At 40.8% G+C, this 19,893-nt stretch overlaps 1 protein-coding gene across 16 annotated transcripts in view; it reads left to right on the forward strand.

Annotated features, from left to right (window-relative positions):
• Ppfibp2 (PPFIA binding protein 2) overlaps window positions 1-19,893 on the forward strand; it is a 148,603-nt gene that overhangs the window by 64,703 nt on the left and 64,007 nt on the right. For 14 of the 16 annotated variants that reach the window (XM_063256658.1, XM_063256659.1, XM_063256660.1 and 11 more), the window contains one exon: window positions 18,555-18,647. In XM_063256658.1, the coding sequence (XP_063112728.1) occupies window positions 18,555-18,647 (93 nt within the window). Of the gene's footprint in view, window positions 1-225; window positions 277-324; window positions 400-18,554; window positions 18,648-19,893 lie in introns of those variants that run through there. The other 2 variants (XM_063256671.1, XM_063256666.1) reach the window with 2 other exon arrangements.

Below are 19,893 nucleotides of genomic sequence, written 5' to 3' on the forward strand. Positions count from 1 at the left end.
TGTGTCTCTGTGTGTGTGTCCCAGAGGGAGGTGTTTGTCCAGAGCCCTGCTGTGGCCAAGATCTTCATAAGAATCTAATTATAGACACCAGGGGAGAAAACAGTCAGCTGTCTTTGTTTCTGTGCTCACATTCTGGTGAATGAGCTTCTCTGTGCAGAAAGGCAAGAATGATGAGGAAAGCTGGTTATTTTATCTTTGGCTCTTTAACAGTCCGAGGCTCCAAACACCGGGACTGTAAAAATGCGCATGCCACCTTTCTGTTTGAGGACACAGAGAGTAAGCTGCCGGACTTTTTAAAGGCTCTGCACTCGGAAGCTGCTTAACTCATTCTCAGCTCAGATGTTATCGGTGTGGAGGCTATGTCTGCTGCCAACGCAAGGAGCACTGCGATTCCAGGGGGTAGCTCGAGAGCAGTTCTGTGTGTGTGTGACTGAGGAATGAATGAATGAATGCTGGGGACTCAATTACACTGCTCAGAACTCAGGCTTTCTCTTCTTTTATGGCTGCCTTTAAAGTGGCTAAAATATGTTTGCATTGACCTTCAGACTGAGGAACTGGATATTTTTCAGAGGCAGGAAAGGGAAGAGCAGCTGACAGATAAGAGGTTTGACATTGTAACTGCAGAAGGAAAGGAGGGCCAAGAAATGTCCAGTTCAGAAGGGGCATATGGTTCCCTGCTCCCCCATTCTTGAGCACTGGTCTGGCTGGCCTGTGTGTTCCCTCTTCAGGACATCCCAGGCTCCTAGGACTGGGGCAGAGTAGGAAGCAAGAACTAGTGTTTGGTGAATCTTCCACATAGTGCTGCAGATGGAGGGTACACAGTCCCGGGAAGTAAACCTCAGACTGCAAACCGAAATGTGTGGGAAGAAAGAGCAGCAGAAGGCACATAATACCCACTGCTGACTGAGAAAGTAGGTCGGGGAGACCTGTTTGAGGAAATAACAATTCACTGAAACCTGTGATAGTAATAGTAGTGAGTCAGGTGGAAAAGTAGGCGAGGGACATTCCATACAAAATGAGTGATCTGTGCAAAGGAGAAATGGCAAGTTTCTACACTGAGAGAAGCCTATGTAACTGAACTTACCAGTGGTGTATAGAGACAGAAAGACGCCAGATCACATGGAACAGTGAAGGCTGTGGTAAAGGTGTGGGTGACAGTTATATGATGGAGAACTTTTACCAAGGAAGTGACAGGCGATATACTGTGGGGTTCAATTTCCATTTTAAGAAAATTATTTTAGCTGTGATATGGGAAGTCATGCTAAGAAAACTGAAGGAGTTTAGCATACAGATAGAGCCCCACAGCTTATAGGGCTAACTAGTACAAACCCATCATTTAGCAAAGCCCAAGAAAGCCTAGGAATCTGTGGTTATCAGTGTCTTAGCCATTGGTGGTGCATCCCAGTTTTGAACCCTGTTCTCTTGTCTCCACGTCTCATCCTTCTGCATACCTTCTGCTAAATACATAGAAAATTATTAGTTTAGAGCCCAGCAGAGATCTCATCTGTGCCTGTCCCTGCGTAGCCAGGGAGTGGGCATCATGCTACTAGAGAACGTGCTGAGATGACCAGATGTCCTGGCAATGTTTGCATCCACTTAAGCTTTAAAAGCCCAGTTCATGGGGAAGGGTAGGTAAGCACACTTTTAATACTTAGTCTTTATTCTCTCATTTCTAAAATGAAGTTTTTGATGGAGAAGTCCTCCCGGCCACAGTGTACCTGGGATTATAGCAGCTATAGGGCAGATGTTCTAACTCTGTACCTTATAAGGGAACTCATCCTATACATGATAAAATGTAAGAAGGCCCCATCTGTCCTGGGACAAGTTGTCAACCCTGATTTCTGTGGACATTTGGAAGCTTGCTAAGAGAAGCTTCATGATGGCTCATAGCAAAAGCATGTGTATGTTTCTTTTAGAGGTGAGCATTTGAAAAAGCAAACCACAAAGTATTGAACATAGGCAGTGCAATTGAGTGTATTCTCAGTTCTTTGCCCTAAGTACCATTGCTAGAATTTTAAAATTTCCTTTAAAATAATCCCTTTCATCTTGTGACCCTGATCATTAATATCCAGGACTCTTACGTTCTTCAGCTTGGCCATATAACCTTCTTCCAACCCTGCCTCCAGGTACTTTTTTCAGTTTCATCTTTTATATCTACCTCTATGAGCTCCCAAATGTATTCCCTATCTTTTTTGAGCTTTTGTTTCAAACGCCCTCCTCCTCTTTTCTGACTGCACCTTCTTCATCTGACTTCATCAGGCTTATTTCCCACAATTCGTTTGTTGACTCTGTCCCTCTTCTAGATTCCTTCAGTACAGATCTCTGACACTTCTTATATGCCTGACATGTGTTTCCTTACAGAGAGTAGGTTTCTCCAAATCAGTGCTTTCGAAGGTAGAAACACTGTCTCCTTCATTTATTCACACAGAGGGCTGGAGAAGATGTGCCTGGATGAGGTGTGACCTGGTGCTTAGGGCAGGTACCCCTGCCTCTTGGGTAATGCATCAGAGAAAGAGGAAGGCATGTTCAAGGAAGGACAAGGCTGGAGGAAAAATATTTGCTCAGAAAAAAAAAAAAAAAAACATTGCTTCTTTGAGAGGTGGGATAATGCATCCTATTATAGTTAGGAACATATGGTTTAGAGTGAAACCTGGATTAGAATCTTGGCTTCGGCACATTTACTGGATATGTGGTTTTAGGTAGGTTAGCCCAAAAGCCTGAATTTCATTTGCAAAATAAGAAATATAATATTTGCCACCTATGGGTTATGTGAAGTTCAAGTAAGATTAGTACATGTAAAACACTTAGCATTATGTCATGCATGTAGGGAACATTCAGTAATATTCTTGCTATAACTGTAATTGGCTATTACCAGGAAGAGGAAATTGTAAGAGAAAAAGGTTACAATTAATTGGTTTTCTTGTAGTGCATATCGAGGTACTTAGTCCTTTAGCTCTAGTTCTTTCCCTTCCCATGTTCTATGTCAAGGTCTCAAACCAAGCAAATTTAAGGACCTAAAAGAGGCAGCTGCTGTCTGGTGCACTGTAGTTAATCGGAGGTCCTGTTGGCTGATGGTTCTGGCAATCTTAGCTCTGGTTGCTGAATGAATCAGAGTTGATAATCGGTTTGTTCTAACAGAAATAGTCTAAGTACCAGGTAGTTCCTGCCACAAGTACCCACAGTGCTTCAGCCCCCTCAGATATTTGGTACCTGACTCACCAACAGCTCACACCTGTCTTTTATTGGGGTCAATGGGACCAACCCACACAGCCATGAAAGAGCCTCTGAAAATAGCTCCCAGCAGGGTCTGTGGGGTCCACCCACTGCATACAGAGCAGGAGTTCATTTTCCCAGGAACAGAAATCATAGCACTGTCAGCATCTTCACACTGTTTCCCAGCTTCTAGCACTTTCAGTATTTAAGCCAAATTCCAACCAGTGTTGCAAAGAAACTGGAATCACTTTGACCGTATCGTGCAGCTAGCTTGTGTTCTGTGGTAGGAAGTGGAATGAACTTAAGCTGCTAATGTAAGACTTTATTCAGTGTCGTCAGTTCTCAAATGGTTGATACAGTAGCCTGGCCATTTGGGCCATAAGAGGCACAAAGACAAAGAGACTGACAGGCATCTGGCTTGCCTTGAACTCATGTTGGATAGCAATGGAAACTGGAGAAGTAGGCTGTAGCTTCTGTGAAAGTCGTTCCTAGTAGTTAAAAGCATGAATCTTACTCCTGGATTGCTTGGGCTCATTTCTCATCTCTTTGTAATGCCAAGATTCAATTTCAAATGTATGTAAAATACTTAGAAATTATATGTAAGTGTTAGTTATGGGAATGGTAATATTGATTACAACTGCCAAGCTGTACTCACTCCAGATTCCTGAAGTTAGTGATGGCTAATTGGAGTTCTATATGCTTCACTTAACTGTAAGTCAGATTCCTTTTCCATGCCTGAGAAGTTTTCTGCCTTTACATCTGGAAAAGGTGTTTTGTTAAATGTTGTTTGTGCTACCTCCTGCTTTTTTCATTGACTTCAGTCAATCTTATGTTATTTGTCTTTCCATTGTCTAGAAGATGTTGGATAGACCTTTGCTATTTTTAAGAAATCTTTCTTTTCATGATTGGTAAACACAATCCTGTCCTCACATTGGCTAATTTTGCTACATATACTTTAAGTGGAATTTTTAATCTCCTGAATATCTGTTTGAATCTGTTTCATGAATTCCATTTCTTCCCTTTGTTGGGCATTTATGATTTCCATCATTGTCCTAGTCTCCTCTATTACTTTCTTTTTTTTTTTTTTATCTTTATCTGCTCTAGAGTCACTAACCATGACTTTCATTATAGTCACCATCTCTATAGCTGAGAAATTATTTCTGATTTGACTTTTTAGAGCCGCATTTATATGCTTTGTTACTTCTGCTATGAACCATGTGGGGGGCTTTCAAATTGTTCTACTTTGTTGCCCCCTTGTGTTTGCCTTTGGTGAGCTGAAAATCTGAGGTCACATCTTGTTTAAGTGTTTTTTCGCTTTCTTTTCTCTTAACTTTAATTCCCAGGTTGATGCTTGTAAATTGCTTATGGCAGGTAGCTTTATTGCTACTGTGTAGAGCCCTTAGGAAATGACAACTTATCAGAGATGTCTTCCAGGTGTAGCTGGCTTTTGGGTTTTAAGTCTCTTGTAAGATCTTACCTCTGCAATTTATTGGGGATGAGAAGTTGCTGCCTATTTGGCCTAGCCCCTGGTTCTTTGGCACTGATCTATAATACTGTTTATGATCCTTAGGCATTCTCAGTCTTGGCATACCAGGAAGAACAACTGATTAGAACATTTATTTCTCCTTGATTAACATAGTACAATAGGCAATAACAGTAGCATCAAACACAGCCTAGAAAATGACAAACTTTTTAACTATTAATTTGCCACCTTTAACTGTATGAACTAGATTTTTTTGTTATATAACAAGATTTAAAACAAACCAGAAAATTGTATACTGTAAATATGCCCTTGGTATGACCATTTTACTCTGAGGGGAGAAAATTTAAGAGGAGTTGGGAGAAAACAGAGAAATTGAAGAAAAGGAAAAGGTTAGAATCAAGGCTGGAAAACAAAGGAGGATTACTTAAACTTTTAGAAACTGGCGAAGAAGACAAGAGGGAAAGACAGAAGGAAGAAATAAATACCAGACCAAAACAACAATAAAGCACTAGAAACAATGTTCACACATATAAAAACAAAAACAAGCAACAAAGAAACAACAAAACAAAAGAAGGAGGAGAAAAAGAAAAAAGTCCACTTCAGAGTGTGATAGAGTGAGCAGACAGAGGCCAGATCTGTGTTAATGTCAGCTAGCCAGCTGTAGATTATGGCAGGGTGGTGGATAATCCTAGCAAGCCTGTACCATTAGTCCTTCTGAAATTTGTACTGATTTCTGAGTGAGACTAGAAACCAGGTTGGTAATATTCCATGTGCTTCCTGCTGGCTTGAACACAGCTCTCTGTCAACTTGAACTCAGCTCCATGACCTCCTGCTCCATGAACACAGTTGTGCCTCATCCTGACACTTGGAGCCATTAGATGAAGGTAACCCACATTTGCTCTGAGTTCCAAGTCAGCTGGCTACTCTCGAAGATGGCAAATGGCTAATCACCCACTCCTGGAGGAGATCCGAAACCAAATAATTCACTAGTCACTGCAGTCTACTGTGTCCACTGGTGTGTTTCCTTGTGGTGGCCTTTGGGGTTGGCAGTAGTCACTGAGCATCTACAGTTTCAAGCCATCCCTCCTAGACCGTGAGCCAGGGCTCAAGGAGAAAGCACCCCTTGCCACATCTCTCTTATGCATTGAGGTCTCTCTTTTTGCTGTGCTTGTGGGCTTTCATTCTTGCTTCAGATCCTTGCTGAATTCTTGGAACCCACTTCCTTTCTTCTTCTCTTCCAGCTATATTCTAGCTTCTGGACACCAAATTTTAAAGAGGCTGTTTCTCTGTTGTTCACCACTCTTCCATCTTCCTGGGAATCTCCAGACCCCCATATTCAATCTTGATTATGAGCAAAGAGAACTTTAAAGCCCATGGGGAGAGCAGCAGTAGATTTAGTTCAAGCGCTTCAGCTGTCTTTGATTTCCTGCAAGTACCTGTCTTTGTAGCCAACACACCCAACATGCCTGCTCATCATTTTCCTTGGTATAATTTAGCAGCTAGACTTGTACCATCTCTTACCTCCATATTTTATGACTCCTATTGGCCAGCTCCTTGGAGAGAGGGCCTTGGTTCTCTTTTACCCAATGAAATTTAATAACTATGTTCATACCAGGGTTATTTGCTGAATAACTTGTAGGTACTCCAGAACAGCACAACCACCGGTAGTTTTGTGGAATGAAAATAGCACTTGGGGATCCTCTGACTCATTCCTGCATTCTTCTGTCCCACCCTCAACGGTAGCTCTTCCATGCTTTTCCACTTATCTCCAGCCTTCTATTCCCTTCTCAACTGATGTCACTCACTACTTTTTTGAAAAGTTACATTTAGATAAATTCTCTCATCTTCCCTACTCGTTACCACAAAATGTAACTATGTTTACAGCTATCATTTTTCAGTTCCCTCTGTTTTATGAGGCAAGCTTCTCCTCTCTTAGTCAAGGCTGTACCAGTATCTTGTCCTTTTGATACAATCTTGTTGTAGTTCCTTTTCTTCCTCTAATTCTTTCTTTTTTCAACTGCTTCCTACCTCCCTGGAAAATATTTTTCTTCAGTTCTTAGGGAAAAGGTCAAAGTTGTCTTTGACTCTGTGATTGGCACTTTATGATGCCTTGTAATGTATTTTCCTTTTACCGTTAGGATTCTAGAAAGAGCAGACTAAAACCTCACAGTCTGTACTCCTTTCCCTTCACACCCAAGCTAGCATGCTAGCTTTGTCTTTGCCGCCACCTTTAAAATGTTCTCCTGTAATGTTTTTCTTGGTACATCTGATTCCCACACATTTTCCTCTGAATTTATTCCCATTTGGGAATCTTGTATGCTTACTGGCATTATGACCAAAGGAATAGCCCCTCAGTTTGTCCTTAGCCTAACTTCATAGTTTCTAACTGTGAATCGTTTTGCTAATTTGCCTGTTGGCTCCTCATGTGGAAAGTCTAGGCAGTGTAAAAGGCACCAAGTAATTATCTCTGATTCTTTTAGAGGAGTTAAAACAGACAGTGCCCACGCCATTCCCAATTTCAACTCCCACTAAAGCCATTCTGTCTCTGAAGGTGCTTTCAGTAAGATTTGAGTCAGTGAATCCATTGGAATGAGTGAGATGAGGAAACTCTTCAAAGAGTCTCCTTTTCTTTCTATCCTCCTGGTTTTCATACCATGCCTCCAAAGGATACTGACATACATATACCAGAAATTCACTTCCATGGTCCAGTGCTATAAGCTCTATATGTTTCCAGCCGCCTGAGAAAAAGAATTTAGTAAGGATCAAGCTTAGTCAAGACTATAATTTCTTAAGATCTTAGTAAATCAAACATGTTCCTGTCACTGAAAAGCTAAGATCATTTTGGAGCCTCACACCAACGCCTTAGTTGGAGAGCTTATGGTCAGTTTTTTTCAGGGTATCCTTTGTTTGCTGTGTTAGTTCTGGAAAATCAGTATGTCTGAAGGGCAGTGATCATCATGGCTTCAAGAGCACTCAACATCAGAAACCTATTTTCAAAAGTGCTGTTCTCTATTCTTTCAGAACATGTGTTTTATAGCACTCATACTCAATTGTGGAAGAGATGACTTTACCATAAAGCCTTTTCTTTCTTTTGAAGGCAAAATTTATTCACCCCCCTCTTCGCATTACTATTTGTGTGCATACAACTCTCTCTGGTATTACTTACTACCACCTATAGGAGGTGAGGAATATTCAAGTCATTGAATAAATGCATGAATGAAGTTTAATAGCATGAACCTCGGTCAACCAAGGAAATGTGTAATTTGATATTTGTGAACTCTGTTTCATTCTTCTCTAAAGATGGACATTTAGATCACTGAATAACTATAACCCCAATACCAAAACCTAGTCTCCTTTTATATATATATTTCAGTCCAAGAGCAGGAGGTCAGAAGTGTCAAGGGCAGGGCAGGATTGCTCTTATTGCACTCCTAGTAGCCAAGATCTGCTTGCACTTTATTCACACTGAATTTTCAGGAAAATTTTTCAGCTCTGTGCCAAAGACAGTAGACAGGTTTGATTTTTCTTTATCCAGAAAAAGAAAAGCTTGTTTTGGCAACAGCTGGATTTGTAATACTTCCAGAAACCTCTAAGAGTCTTTATCTGAAGAATCTAAGGGAAGTTTTTATGTAAGTATCTGCTATACTCACACTAGTTAGTTACTGCTTGATAGGTAATCTGAACTATGTAACAAGAATTGACCATAGTCTCTGTGATTTATGTATTTATGTAGGTCTTCTTATTTTTAAGGTCTGCATTTTCTAAAAGGCTTGCATGTGAGGAGTGCTTCTGAATATGAGATGTAGCCTTAGGGACATTGACGTCTCCCCTAAAGCCCTGTGCCTGGCAGCTGTGTCTCACTTATAGTTGGTTTTCTGGATTTGATAAGATCCTCTTGAATAGGTAGTCTGGAAATACTACACATTTTCTTATTTAGCTAAACAACAACAACAATAAAAACAAAAAAAACCCCAAGGAATTCTAAGATTCAGCTAAGGCCAAGCCCTTAACCAGTGCATTGTATTCAGAAGTTCAACATAGCTACAGTCCAAGAGTTATAAAATAAGTCATGTACTCTGCCCACTTAGTGCAGTATACATACCATGACAAGGATCCTGAAAGAGCTAGAATCTACAGCTTCAAGGAAATACTGCATAAGCTGTGGCACTCGCCCTGGCTACTACCACAGAGTTTGATCAAAAAAGGAGGGAGGATGTACTTTGAGGACTCCAGGGTAGAAACTTAGCTGTCACAATGGGGGATCTGACTATCTTAGGACTTTCCCATACTGTTATCAATGATCCCTCATTGTGCCCTCTCCCTCACCCTATTTGGCTGCTCTGGAGCCAATTTTGAAACTGAGTTCAGTGAACTGCAGTATGACAGGGTGTTCTCTGGGATACGTTAGTGAGGGAATGATGCAGAACCTCCCTCATCCCTGAGAACAAACAGAGCATATTTGAAGAGGGTGCTCTCCTGGCAGATGCCAGGCAGACTATGAAAGAGTTATGCTCCTGGGATTCTCCATGGCCTTTAGCCATGGCATTAGCACTCACACCCCAGCTCACACGGCGCAGAGCCTAACATGACTGTCTCTTAGCCAAGGAATAGTAGAGAGGGTTAGTCGAGGACAACCAGGCGTCTTAGCATCTGACGAGCTGCTACAGCCAAAGGATGATGGCTTTGATGAGGCTGGTAGGGGCTGATTTAGCCAGAAACATGATATTTAACCTACATCTGATCTGACTTCTAGATTGGAACAGGAACAGAAATAGAAATTCAGGTTTTAATGGTTGCTCATTACTTAACAATTGAAATACTTTTTTTTTTTTTTGTCTTTTTGAGACAGGATCTCTCTATGCAGTCAGGCTGGCCTTAAGCTCACTTTTTAGCCTAGGCTGGTCTCGAATTTGCAACAATCCTCCTGCCTCAGCCTCCCAAGTGCTGGGATTACAGGCGTGAGCCACCACGCCCGGCTCAGCAATTGAAATACTTTTTAAAAACTGTTTTTATTTTTTCCAAATTTAATTTTTTATTAGTACATGTTTATAGTACATAATGATTGTATTGCTTGTGGGGAGTTGTACATAATTTTTTTCATCTTTCCATCCCTCCATGCGCATCCCTCCATATCTTGGTCCCTTTCCCATCTGTAAAAGATCTTACTATTTTGTATTATCAACCTTATTTTATTTATATTTTAGGTTTGTTATGTAAGAAAAACTATATGTTATTTAAGTTTTTGTGTCTGTTTTACTTCACTTAACATTATAATCTCAAGGTGCATACATTTTTCTACAAATGACAAGTATTTTTCTTTATGGCAGAATAGTACTCCATTGTGTACAAATATATTTTCTTTATCCATTCATCTATATAGATTGCTTCCAAGTTTTAGCTATTATGAATTATGCTATTATGAACATGGGTATGCATATGTCACTGTAATATGATATCTGTCTTTAACTGTTTTGGAAAAATACCTAGAAGGAGAATAGCTGGGTTGAATGGAATTTCTAGTTTTAGTTTTTCGAGAAATCTCCATACTGATTCCCATACTGTTAGAATAGTTTACATTCCCACCAACAGATTCCCATGGCGTTGTACTAGTTTACATTCTTTCCAGCAGTTGTTATCACTTGATTTCTTGATGGCAGTCATTCTTCCTGCAGGAAGATAGACTCTCAGTGTTTTAATTTACATTTCTCTAATGGCCAGAGATGTTGAATGGTTTTTTCATGTATTTATTGGCCATTTGTACATCTTGAAAACAGCATGGTGCTGGGAACAATGACAACAACATGTGGATCAGTGGAACACCAGAGGATGCAGAAAACACCCCTAGGTACATTTAGCTCTCAGATCTTTGACAGTGGAGCCAAAAACATACACTGGAGGAAAGATGACATATCTTTAATAAACAGTGCTGGGAAAACTGACTACCCACATACAGAAAACTGAATCTAGAGCCATATGTCTTATCATGTGCTAAAATAAAAATGAGTCAGTGCTCTAAATGTTAAAACAGAAACAATCTGCTGGAAGATGGCTGTTGAAATTCTGAATGTATTACCTAGTACTGTACTTTATAGTACCCAGTAAAAAACTTATAAGGAGGCAAAAATTGTGGCCATGAAGTTATGACTCATCATGGGCACTTTTTCTGGGACGGTGAAAAATCTATAGCTGTGTGTGTGTCAAAGGCATAATTCCAGAGCTATTAGCTGACAGTGGGTTCTAAATTGCCACTTAGGTTTTTGAAATTTTTTTGTTTTTGCCTGAAAGTATTTTGTTTATTGCTTCCTTGGGTTGTTGATACAACACTTTAGAGATATTTCTTGAATGTTCTCATCAGAAATGTTGCCTCTCTTACACTCTTGCACATAAAGAATGAGTTAATTAAAACTTCATATAAAGAATGAACTGCTTGTAACTGAATTGTGGGCTTTGAGCTTAGACAAAGCCTCTTAAATGATATCCATAGTTTTATGATCATACAAACACTATAACACAGGCAAGTTGTTAGAACATCCCGCTATGAGAAGAATTCTGTACTTGATCTGTACTTTCAGACACACACACACACACACACACACACACACACACCTGTCCCTACTGTTGCTCTGAGGGTTATAACTTTCTCTTGTGAAAGACTGGAAAGCCTGATAGGAGGTGACCTGTCTGAGCTTACCCAGGGTTAGATGCAGCCCTGGCTTCCTAAGCATTCTTGGTTTGTCCTCTCACTGCTAAGAAGGCCGTGCCTCAGAGAGGAAAATGTTCCAGAAATTCTGCATAAATGAATGTGGAAATTTCTCTACAATTCCCCAGGGACCCTCTGCCTTGAAATCCAACTGTACAGAAGGTGGTTGTCAGTAACCATCAGCTCTCTGACTTCCAGCTTTCAGATCTGGCATTTGATCAGCTGTGCATGATGTGTAATTCTTTCAGCATGACTTTATAATTGTTTTTAGATGTTTGTTTTTATTTATCTTTCACCTTTAGAACTTTTAAACTTAAGCTATTTATTTCTTGTTTTCTTTTACCCTATTTTTCCTAACTTAGATCATCTGCTTACATTCCACCCCACCCATTGATGCCATTGATAGGTCTATTGCATCTTCTATTCATTCTGTGTCTTTACCTTCTTGTTCTACATAGGAAGTAAGAATGCAGGCAAACAGGTGGTGGATAGAAGGCCATTCGTTGCACATACAGAGGAGGCTAGGTATCCTTTTTATTCCAGTACAACCCACAAAGACACACCCTGAGTCAGAAAGCAGATTTCTGTTAACTCTTGATGATAATCCGAGTATTAACTACACTGTATCTGGCTTAGAACTGACAACCTTGTTCTAAAATTGCCAGATGGAGCAAATCAAGCAGTCATAGGCAGAATTACTCTCTCTGCCCTGTATCTAAGCAGCAGTAATACTTTTCTGAAGTCTGTTTCCAGAGGGGTTTCAGTCAGGTGATCACTACTTGAGACAACATGCATGAACTAGGAATTTTGGTTGTAAATAAGAGAAACTGGTTTTGAACAAGTCTAAGCCTAGAGAGCCCATATATATCCCCACTGGGCAGATGAGCCAGGGATGAAAGTATTGCCCACCTTTTCTTGACTTTTGTTTGCTTTTCTGTGCATGTTGGCTTCATGCTGATGCCAGCATCTTCCATGTGAGGGAGAATGTAACTACTGACAGCCTTAGAGACTTCTTGCGCCATCATGTCACCCAGTGTTCCTAATTTTAAAAATGCATCCTGGGGCTAGGGTGTACCTCAGAGGTAGAGTACTTATCTAGCATGTATGAGGCCCTGGGTTCAATCCTCAGCACCACAAAAAAAAAAAAAAAAATTAGAGAAAAGATTTCACCCAGCCAAAGCTGAATCAGGGAGTTAAGAATAAAGCTGTCTCTAAGAAGATGGCAGCCCTCACTGATACTATGTAGTTACAGTAGGGTGATGATCCTGGCCTATTCTGGACAAACAAAGGACTCCATTGAAGCAGACTTCCAGAGAATTCTCTGCCAAGAGTAATACAAGATTTCTTTATTCTTTTCCTTTAGAAAAAGAACAAGGAAGAAATTGACTAATCTGGGTTCTATACAATTTGTAATATTTTGTGGAGCATTATATATTGCTTGATAACCTCACTGTTAATTAAGATGCAGTGTTCCTCAAGATTTGGAAGCCCACTTTATTTCTTGAGCCTACCAGCATCTAGCTCTGTGTAGGAGGAACTCAATAAGAGTAAACTGTTTGCTCACTCACCCATGGGAGAGATGAGAGAAGCGGGACAGCACTCCGTTTGGCTTGGAATCTTTTGTGCAGAGACTGTCCCTGCTGGAATCTCATTATTCAATTCTGTCATTTCTGGCCACACACAGCCTTCTCTCCATTATCTAACTAATTGCTAAGACAGATTAACCATCATAATCAACTCCAGGGTCCCCAATCATAAAATGCTGTGCCTGGTTGATTGTCTTCATGATGTGTCTCTAGAGGCATCAGGCTTAGAAAACCGGCCTACCTTAGCCTATTGATTTTTCACTCTGTAAGTTAGGCCTGTCTAGTCCCAGCAGTGAGCAAGTCAGGTCTTACAGAAGATGACCCATAAGATGATCTGTCATAGTAAAAAGCTACATTGTGACTATTCCTGAGGACACATGAGAATGTCATTCTCAAGGATTAGGGAAGACCTTGATATAGCAGTTCTGTTCTGTGCTTTTTATATTCCATTAAGAGATGGGGATTTTGGAGTATGGATTCCTTATGTCCCCAATTTCACACAGTCTCTGAGAGACATGTTTGATGGAGATAAAGGTAGTTTGGCTTCAGTAATCTTAGCTAAAGATTATTCTTGACAATGTACATTCAAGAACTCCTAATATTGATTTAGTTCTGTGACGCAGGAGAGGTAGTATGCTTCATTGTGACGTTCTTTCATTAGCATGCAAAAGAATATAGAAGTGTCAGTCTGCAATTGAAATTTTACCTTCATAGGGACAATGATCATATGACCCTCACAGGACTTTTAGGTAACTAACATGAGTTATCAGGAGCAGTTCTGGCTCTGAAGTTTAGGGAAAAGATTTATTTTCCTTCTGTCACATTTGTAGCGATAATTATCAATACAAAGGAAGAGGAAATTTGATAGAAACATTCATGTAACATAGGTTCATAGTATAAGAGTAGTCTACTGAACTAAAATCCTTGGCTGAGTAAAAATTACCTTGTTTTTATGTATATTATTTGTGAATGAGCCTCCTTAGTAAGGTAGAAGAGGGTGAAACTCTCCTTTAAATTCACTGCCATCCCATAGTTGGAAGAAGTAGAGTTATCATATGGTGTCCTTCAGAATCCTATTTGATTTTCTTTTCTTCATTGGATAGTGGGAATTGTTCTCTCAATTTGTCTTCATGCATGAAGAGCAGGGTTACTGTTCTGTCATGGATTTTCCTGAATAGACAGTTTGGACAGAACTTTTAAGAGACTTTCCAAACTTGGAACTACTTAGAGCCCTGGATGTATGATCTCAGTGTCAATCCAAGATTTCTACTGCAGATCCACCGTTAGACTTAGGAAACAGGCATTCTCTCTGGAAAAACAAGCTGTTTTAAAGTAGAGCAAGACAGAGCTGTGTCCTAATTATGTCTCTTAAAACATTCCTCTCAGGTCAGTAAATTAGAATCAATTTTGATAACCGTGTACCTTTTTATGTCCTGATATGCAGCTGTTTTATAACATAAGAATGATGAATATTGGCACTCAAGGTCATTCTAAACCAACCCCTAGGATCTTGTCCAGGTGGAGGTTGTATTTTATTCTGGTCAAGAGGCTGCAATATTCTTAAGATATAGATCTTATTTAGGAGGTATGACTCTGCACCTCACCAAGAGCCACGGTTGGCAGTATTGTGGACTTGACTGGGGCAGTCTCCATTTCACTGCTGTCTTTAATAACTTTCAGAAGTTAACAGAGACTCTAGTGTACCTGTGTAAGAGGAAGGTGCAGTTTCTTTGGGATAGTAATTGAAGGGAGGGGACCCTCTCTGCCACTAGGACCACCAATCAGTGGGCTGGTATGACTGCTGGGAGAGGATTGGTCTCTAGAACTTGTTGGGAGGAAAAGTATCAGGAACCTCTGTTCTCAGGCCTCAAACAATGCTCCTGGATTTTATAATGTACTTTGGATACTTAAAAAGATACATTTTTGCAAGTAACTAAAATGCTATAAAGTAAAAATCTCTCTTGAGCATATCTTCCACCCTGATGTTTTTAAAGCCCAGACTCATGCAGAACACTGTTAAAAGGTGCCCGATAACCCTCTACTTTTTTATGTACATAAAGAACCATAAATTTATATTGTTTTCTACTATTAATACTTATAATTCTTCTGCACTTTTTTTACTATTCCATGTCCTATATTTTTATGATGTCCATAAATACTTATTTCATGTTTTCAAATACTATCAATAGTCCATGTTACGTATAAACCATTATTTAGCTACTCCCCAACTAGAGATATTTTCCAACCTTATGTGACTAATCATACAATCCTGATATATAAAATAGATTTAAAAGTATACTTGATCTGTACCCTCATTAAGCTGTTTAAACAGAAAGCATAATAACATACTATATAGAGCTTGGCACATTACCCCTTTGTACCTTGTTAAGATACTTTGTGCCTTAGTTCACTTATCTGTGAAATGGGAATAAAAATAGCACTCTTATCATGAGGTCATGAGAAGGTTAAAATGAGTTAATGCACATTGCTCTTAACAGTACCTGGCATGTGTGGCAAGCCCCGTGCTTAGGCCGTATTGTGTTGGTCTCTTAGAATGGCGTTGGCTTTGGGCCCATATTATCCATTATCCATTGATCTATTTTGCAAGCATCACAGAATAGCAGCATGTTTCACTGGCCCTTATAAGAGTATAGATGTTGTTTATCCTGTTTCACAAAGTCTTTCTGTGGAAACAAGCGGTTTCTGTCTTGTCCAGGAGTAGTGCCGCCTCTTCTCAGAGTCAGCCTGATTTTCCCATTCTGATCTGTGCATCTTTTAGCTGACCACGCTCCTCTTTTTTCATTGGCTGTTAGAATGGACCTCAGCTTTCCATCCCTGTCTAGCATGGATGTGTTAAGGAGAGTTTAGATACATTTTGTTTATTAACTTACAGCTCTAACTTACTTTCTTACCTTTATTTTTTGGCTAGCTGGTACAAAGCGTTGCACCTCTGGGTGACAGAATGAGGAGACCTTTGTTTTACAGTGAGGAACTGTTGTGAATGTGAATCCTATTATCAAAGTAGCTGGTAGTTGCTGTTCCCAGCAGCCACCAGAGGCCTAGAGGGAAGAGAACCTGTAGGAAAACGATCCGAATGGTCCCCTAGGGGCCCTCACTGTCAGGCAGGCTTCAATGATATAGTCATAGTGTGGAAATTTAAAAGCTTTTAGTCTGTGAGCCCTGCAGTATACAGCATACCTGGAGAACACACATGGGTCACCAGTTTTATTGGGCCCAGAGCATTATCCAAACGGTTTTTCATGGGGAGCGTTACTTGCTGTGTTTAAAGCAAGTAGGCACTAAGTCCAGGAGGGGATTAACAGGTGCTCACTGCAAGTCTGCAGCAAACGGTCTGAATAGTTTCTTTGATGGAAGTGGTAGGAAATCAGGGCGCCCAGCCTGTTTTGCAGGAAAGATACTTCTGAGTTATCTCTGGTCCCAGCTAAAGCCATTCTGGTGGAATACAGGATTAGAAACTGTGTCAAGGGAGACCGAACGCTGCTTCTGATAGGGAGAGATGAACTTACATTTAAAAACAAATGGCAAAGTCCTCACAATTGGAACGAGTACAGCACAGGGTATGTGGAGGCTTATGGGATTTATTGTTGGGGTTTCTTTTCTTCGTTGCTTACCAGAGAAGTGGCACTGCCAGTGCTAGAAGGCTCCATGCCCATGTTGATTGTGGTCTCATGTACAGAGTGGCACTTGGTTGTGCAGGTCTTTTTTTTTGTTCTTTTTGCCTACTAAAAATCACCATCATGAGTTCATTAACAGAGGAGAATTTGACATGCTGTTGTGAATTGTTTTCCTATCTTTCTTTGCCAGGTTATAGAAAAATGTAGGTTATGCCATATCTTTGGATGCTAGTCAGACAGCTTAACATCGTGAGAGGTCGTGGTATATTAATTAATGTAACAACAATAAACTGCCATGGACAAAGAAGTCAGTTGAGAGATTGTGAAGGCCCTTTGTCTGTGGCATGAACAGCTTCCATAACAATGGACAAGACACCGGCTTTCCTGAGGCTGGAATAAAAAGCAGTGGTGTCTCAATAGGCACCATGCACCATCTAGACGATGCCTGGCACAGCTAACCTGGGAAGGGCCCACTGTACTGTCAACAGACAGCCAGTCTGTTCTCTCATTAGGGCTTGAGTATGGAATACTAGGTTGCCATTTCTGTTTAAAGATAGGAAGGGGTAGCTGGGCGTGGTGATTCACTCCTGTAATCCCAGCACTCAGGAGGCTGAGGCAGGAGGATTATTGCAAGTTCAAGACCAACCTGGGCTACAAAGTGAGCTCAAGGCAAGCCCAAACTGCATGGCAAGACTCTGTCTCAAAAAACCACACACATACACAAAAAGATGTGAAGGAGTTTGCGACTTGTTCGCATCTAGGCCATGCATTGAAAGGGGATTCATGAGGCAAGGAGAAGGTACCTTTCCTCATGTCAAGAGAAGCTGAAATGCAGGTTAATGAGTTCAAGACCAGGCAAGCCAACCCTCTGCCTCTCTGACTGCTCGTTTGCATGGTAGTTTATTACTCCGAGTAGTAAACACTTGCCTCAGGAATATGGAAGTATTCGTACTGCTGGACAAGCCCAGAAGTTAAGGATAATGGTTTTCTTATTTAGCAATTGAGATCTACTTTTCAGACCACTAAGGCCTTGATTGGCTGCCTTCCATTCAGCATGAAGGAACTGAACATTGTTAATGGGTCCAACTAGATGGCATCAGCAACTCCTTTCCTGCCCACTGCCCACTACTCTGTCAGACACACTCTAGAATGTGACAACTCCAATCTTTATCTCAGATGCTATTTTGCAACCCCCCCCTTTTTTTCCCCTACAGTTTCTGGCTACTTTGCATTTGCTATGTTTTACGTCTACTTAGCTCTTAGAAGTCCTCTGGCTATTATTTAGATTCTTCTATGTTTCATTCTAGCTTGCTTCTTTCAGTTGTAGCACTATAGAAACACAGGCTGCCAGCCTGGCTGCCAAAACATTTGTGAGAAGTGGGATTAGGGTGGGAAGGATAGTATAAGTATATGAAGGGCCCTGCAGTTGGCATCCCCACACTCCCATCTCCACATTACTGTCGTGGTCAGGCTGGGCTACCTTGCCATGAGTTGTGCCTTGGCTCTGGAGAACCCTGGTGTGAATGTTAGGGGATACCAAAATCTCAGCAGCAGATTTTCCTGCATCGTTCCTTGGGTGAATAGTACCAGTTCCCTGGTCTCCTCAAAGAGCAGACCCTCAGTGCTGTTCTAGTAAAACCAGATCCAGCATGTCCAGTCAAGTCAAGTACTGCTGCTCTGGAGCTCAGTCAAGGTCCTCTCAGCTAAGGGTGAGATCATTGGGAGTGGTTGCACCATCTTCCAAGGCACACCTTTCAATGGCATGTGGTCTGGTCTTCCTTGTAGTGATTTTGAAAGCTGAGGTTTCCTGTTTTGATGGCTAGTTTTTGCACATATAATCAGTGGAGCTGTCTTCATAAATTGCATATTTTGTATATTTCATTTGGATGTTGATAATATTTCTCCAACATTCTAAGTGTGTTCTCCTCCCTCTTTAGTCCCAGGTTAATCACCATGGTACTGCTAGTAACGAAACTTACCAGGAACGCCTGGCACGTCTAGAAGGAGATAAGGAGTCCCTCATCTTACAGGTGGGTCCTTTGGATGGGAAGCAGCTTTACCTGTTACCTCCAGCCCTGTAGCTTCCCTAAGTAAGAGGGAATTACAGAGGGTTTATTTTGTTGGAATTTTTTTTTTTTTTACCTCAAAATATATGTTTTTCAAGCAAGTTTTTCCTGAAATAAAGCAGAACTAGGAGCATAACATAACCATGACCTTGGCTTTAGGGAGCTGTGCATTCATTCATTTATCATGCCCTGCCCCCACTCCCAGGTAAATAGTGGTGCTAAGAGTGAACAATGTGAGCCCTGTCCTCCAGGAGCCCTGAGTCTTGTAAAGGAGATGAGATATACCCTCATGTCACTACTGGAACAGAGCCATAAGTGATAATAGGCCTAAGGGTGAACATAACAGCATCAAGTCCAAAGTGGTTGAAGCTGGATCTCGACTTGCTGCCAAATTTCCTGGAGCTGGTAACTCTCTGATGACTCTCTTGCTTCAATGAGAGGAACTCTAAAACCTGTCATGAAGAAAGCCAAAGAAACTGTCACTTCTGGAAGCCTGTGTTCTTTGGTAGGACATAAAGTTAAATTTGTTGGTTTGGTTTTTTTCCCCTTTTGTACTGGGGATTGAATGCAGGGACTTCGACTTCGATAAATCTCCAGCCATTGTTTTTTGTTTTTTGGGTTTTTTGTTGTTGTTGTTGTTTTTGGATACAGAGTCTTCTGAAAGAATCCTAAATAATTTAAAGGAGAAGATTAACATTTTGGCCTTTTCCTAGTGGCTTTTTCCCTCTGCCTTGCATCTTTCTACTTTAAATAGTTGAGCTCATACCAAATATATAATTTTGCTTTCTAGTTCATTTTTTTTACTTTATTGATTCTAAAATCATAAAATAATTGAGTACCAACAACTTATCTGTCTGATCTGTAAAATGGTGCTGGAGATATAGCTGTGAAGAACATGGGCTGATTTCCGATTCTTGTAATGCTTGGGGGACTGGGAGAGGAAGAGGTAACCAGAAGGTGATAGGAGCAGTGGGGAGGAGGGACAATTTCAAGCAATATTGAGTCCTGTGGAGGAAAAGCCAGGTAAAAAAGACTAGGGAAAGAGCCATGCAGATACCTAGGGAGGCGCTTTCTAAACACTAAGGGGGGTCAGTCCAGCGCACTGGGTGGTAGTAGTACGCTTAGTGTGTGGTAAAAGCATCAAGGGACCATTGTGGCTGGAGTCTTGCTGTGAAAAGGGGTGGGAGCCCCCTTCAGAGAGGTAGCACGG

Source organism: Cavia porcellus, unplaced genomic scaffold, assembly GCF_034190915.1.
Source record: "Cavia porcellus strain 051 isolate PalLab524CR breed Dunkin Hartley unplaced genomic scaffold, mCavPor4.1 scaffold_9, whole genome shotgun sequence".
In the NCBI taxonomy this organism is placed as follows: domain Eukaryota; kingdom Metazoa; phylum Chordata; class Mammalia; order Rodentia; family Caviidae; genus Cavia; species Cavia porcellus.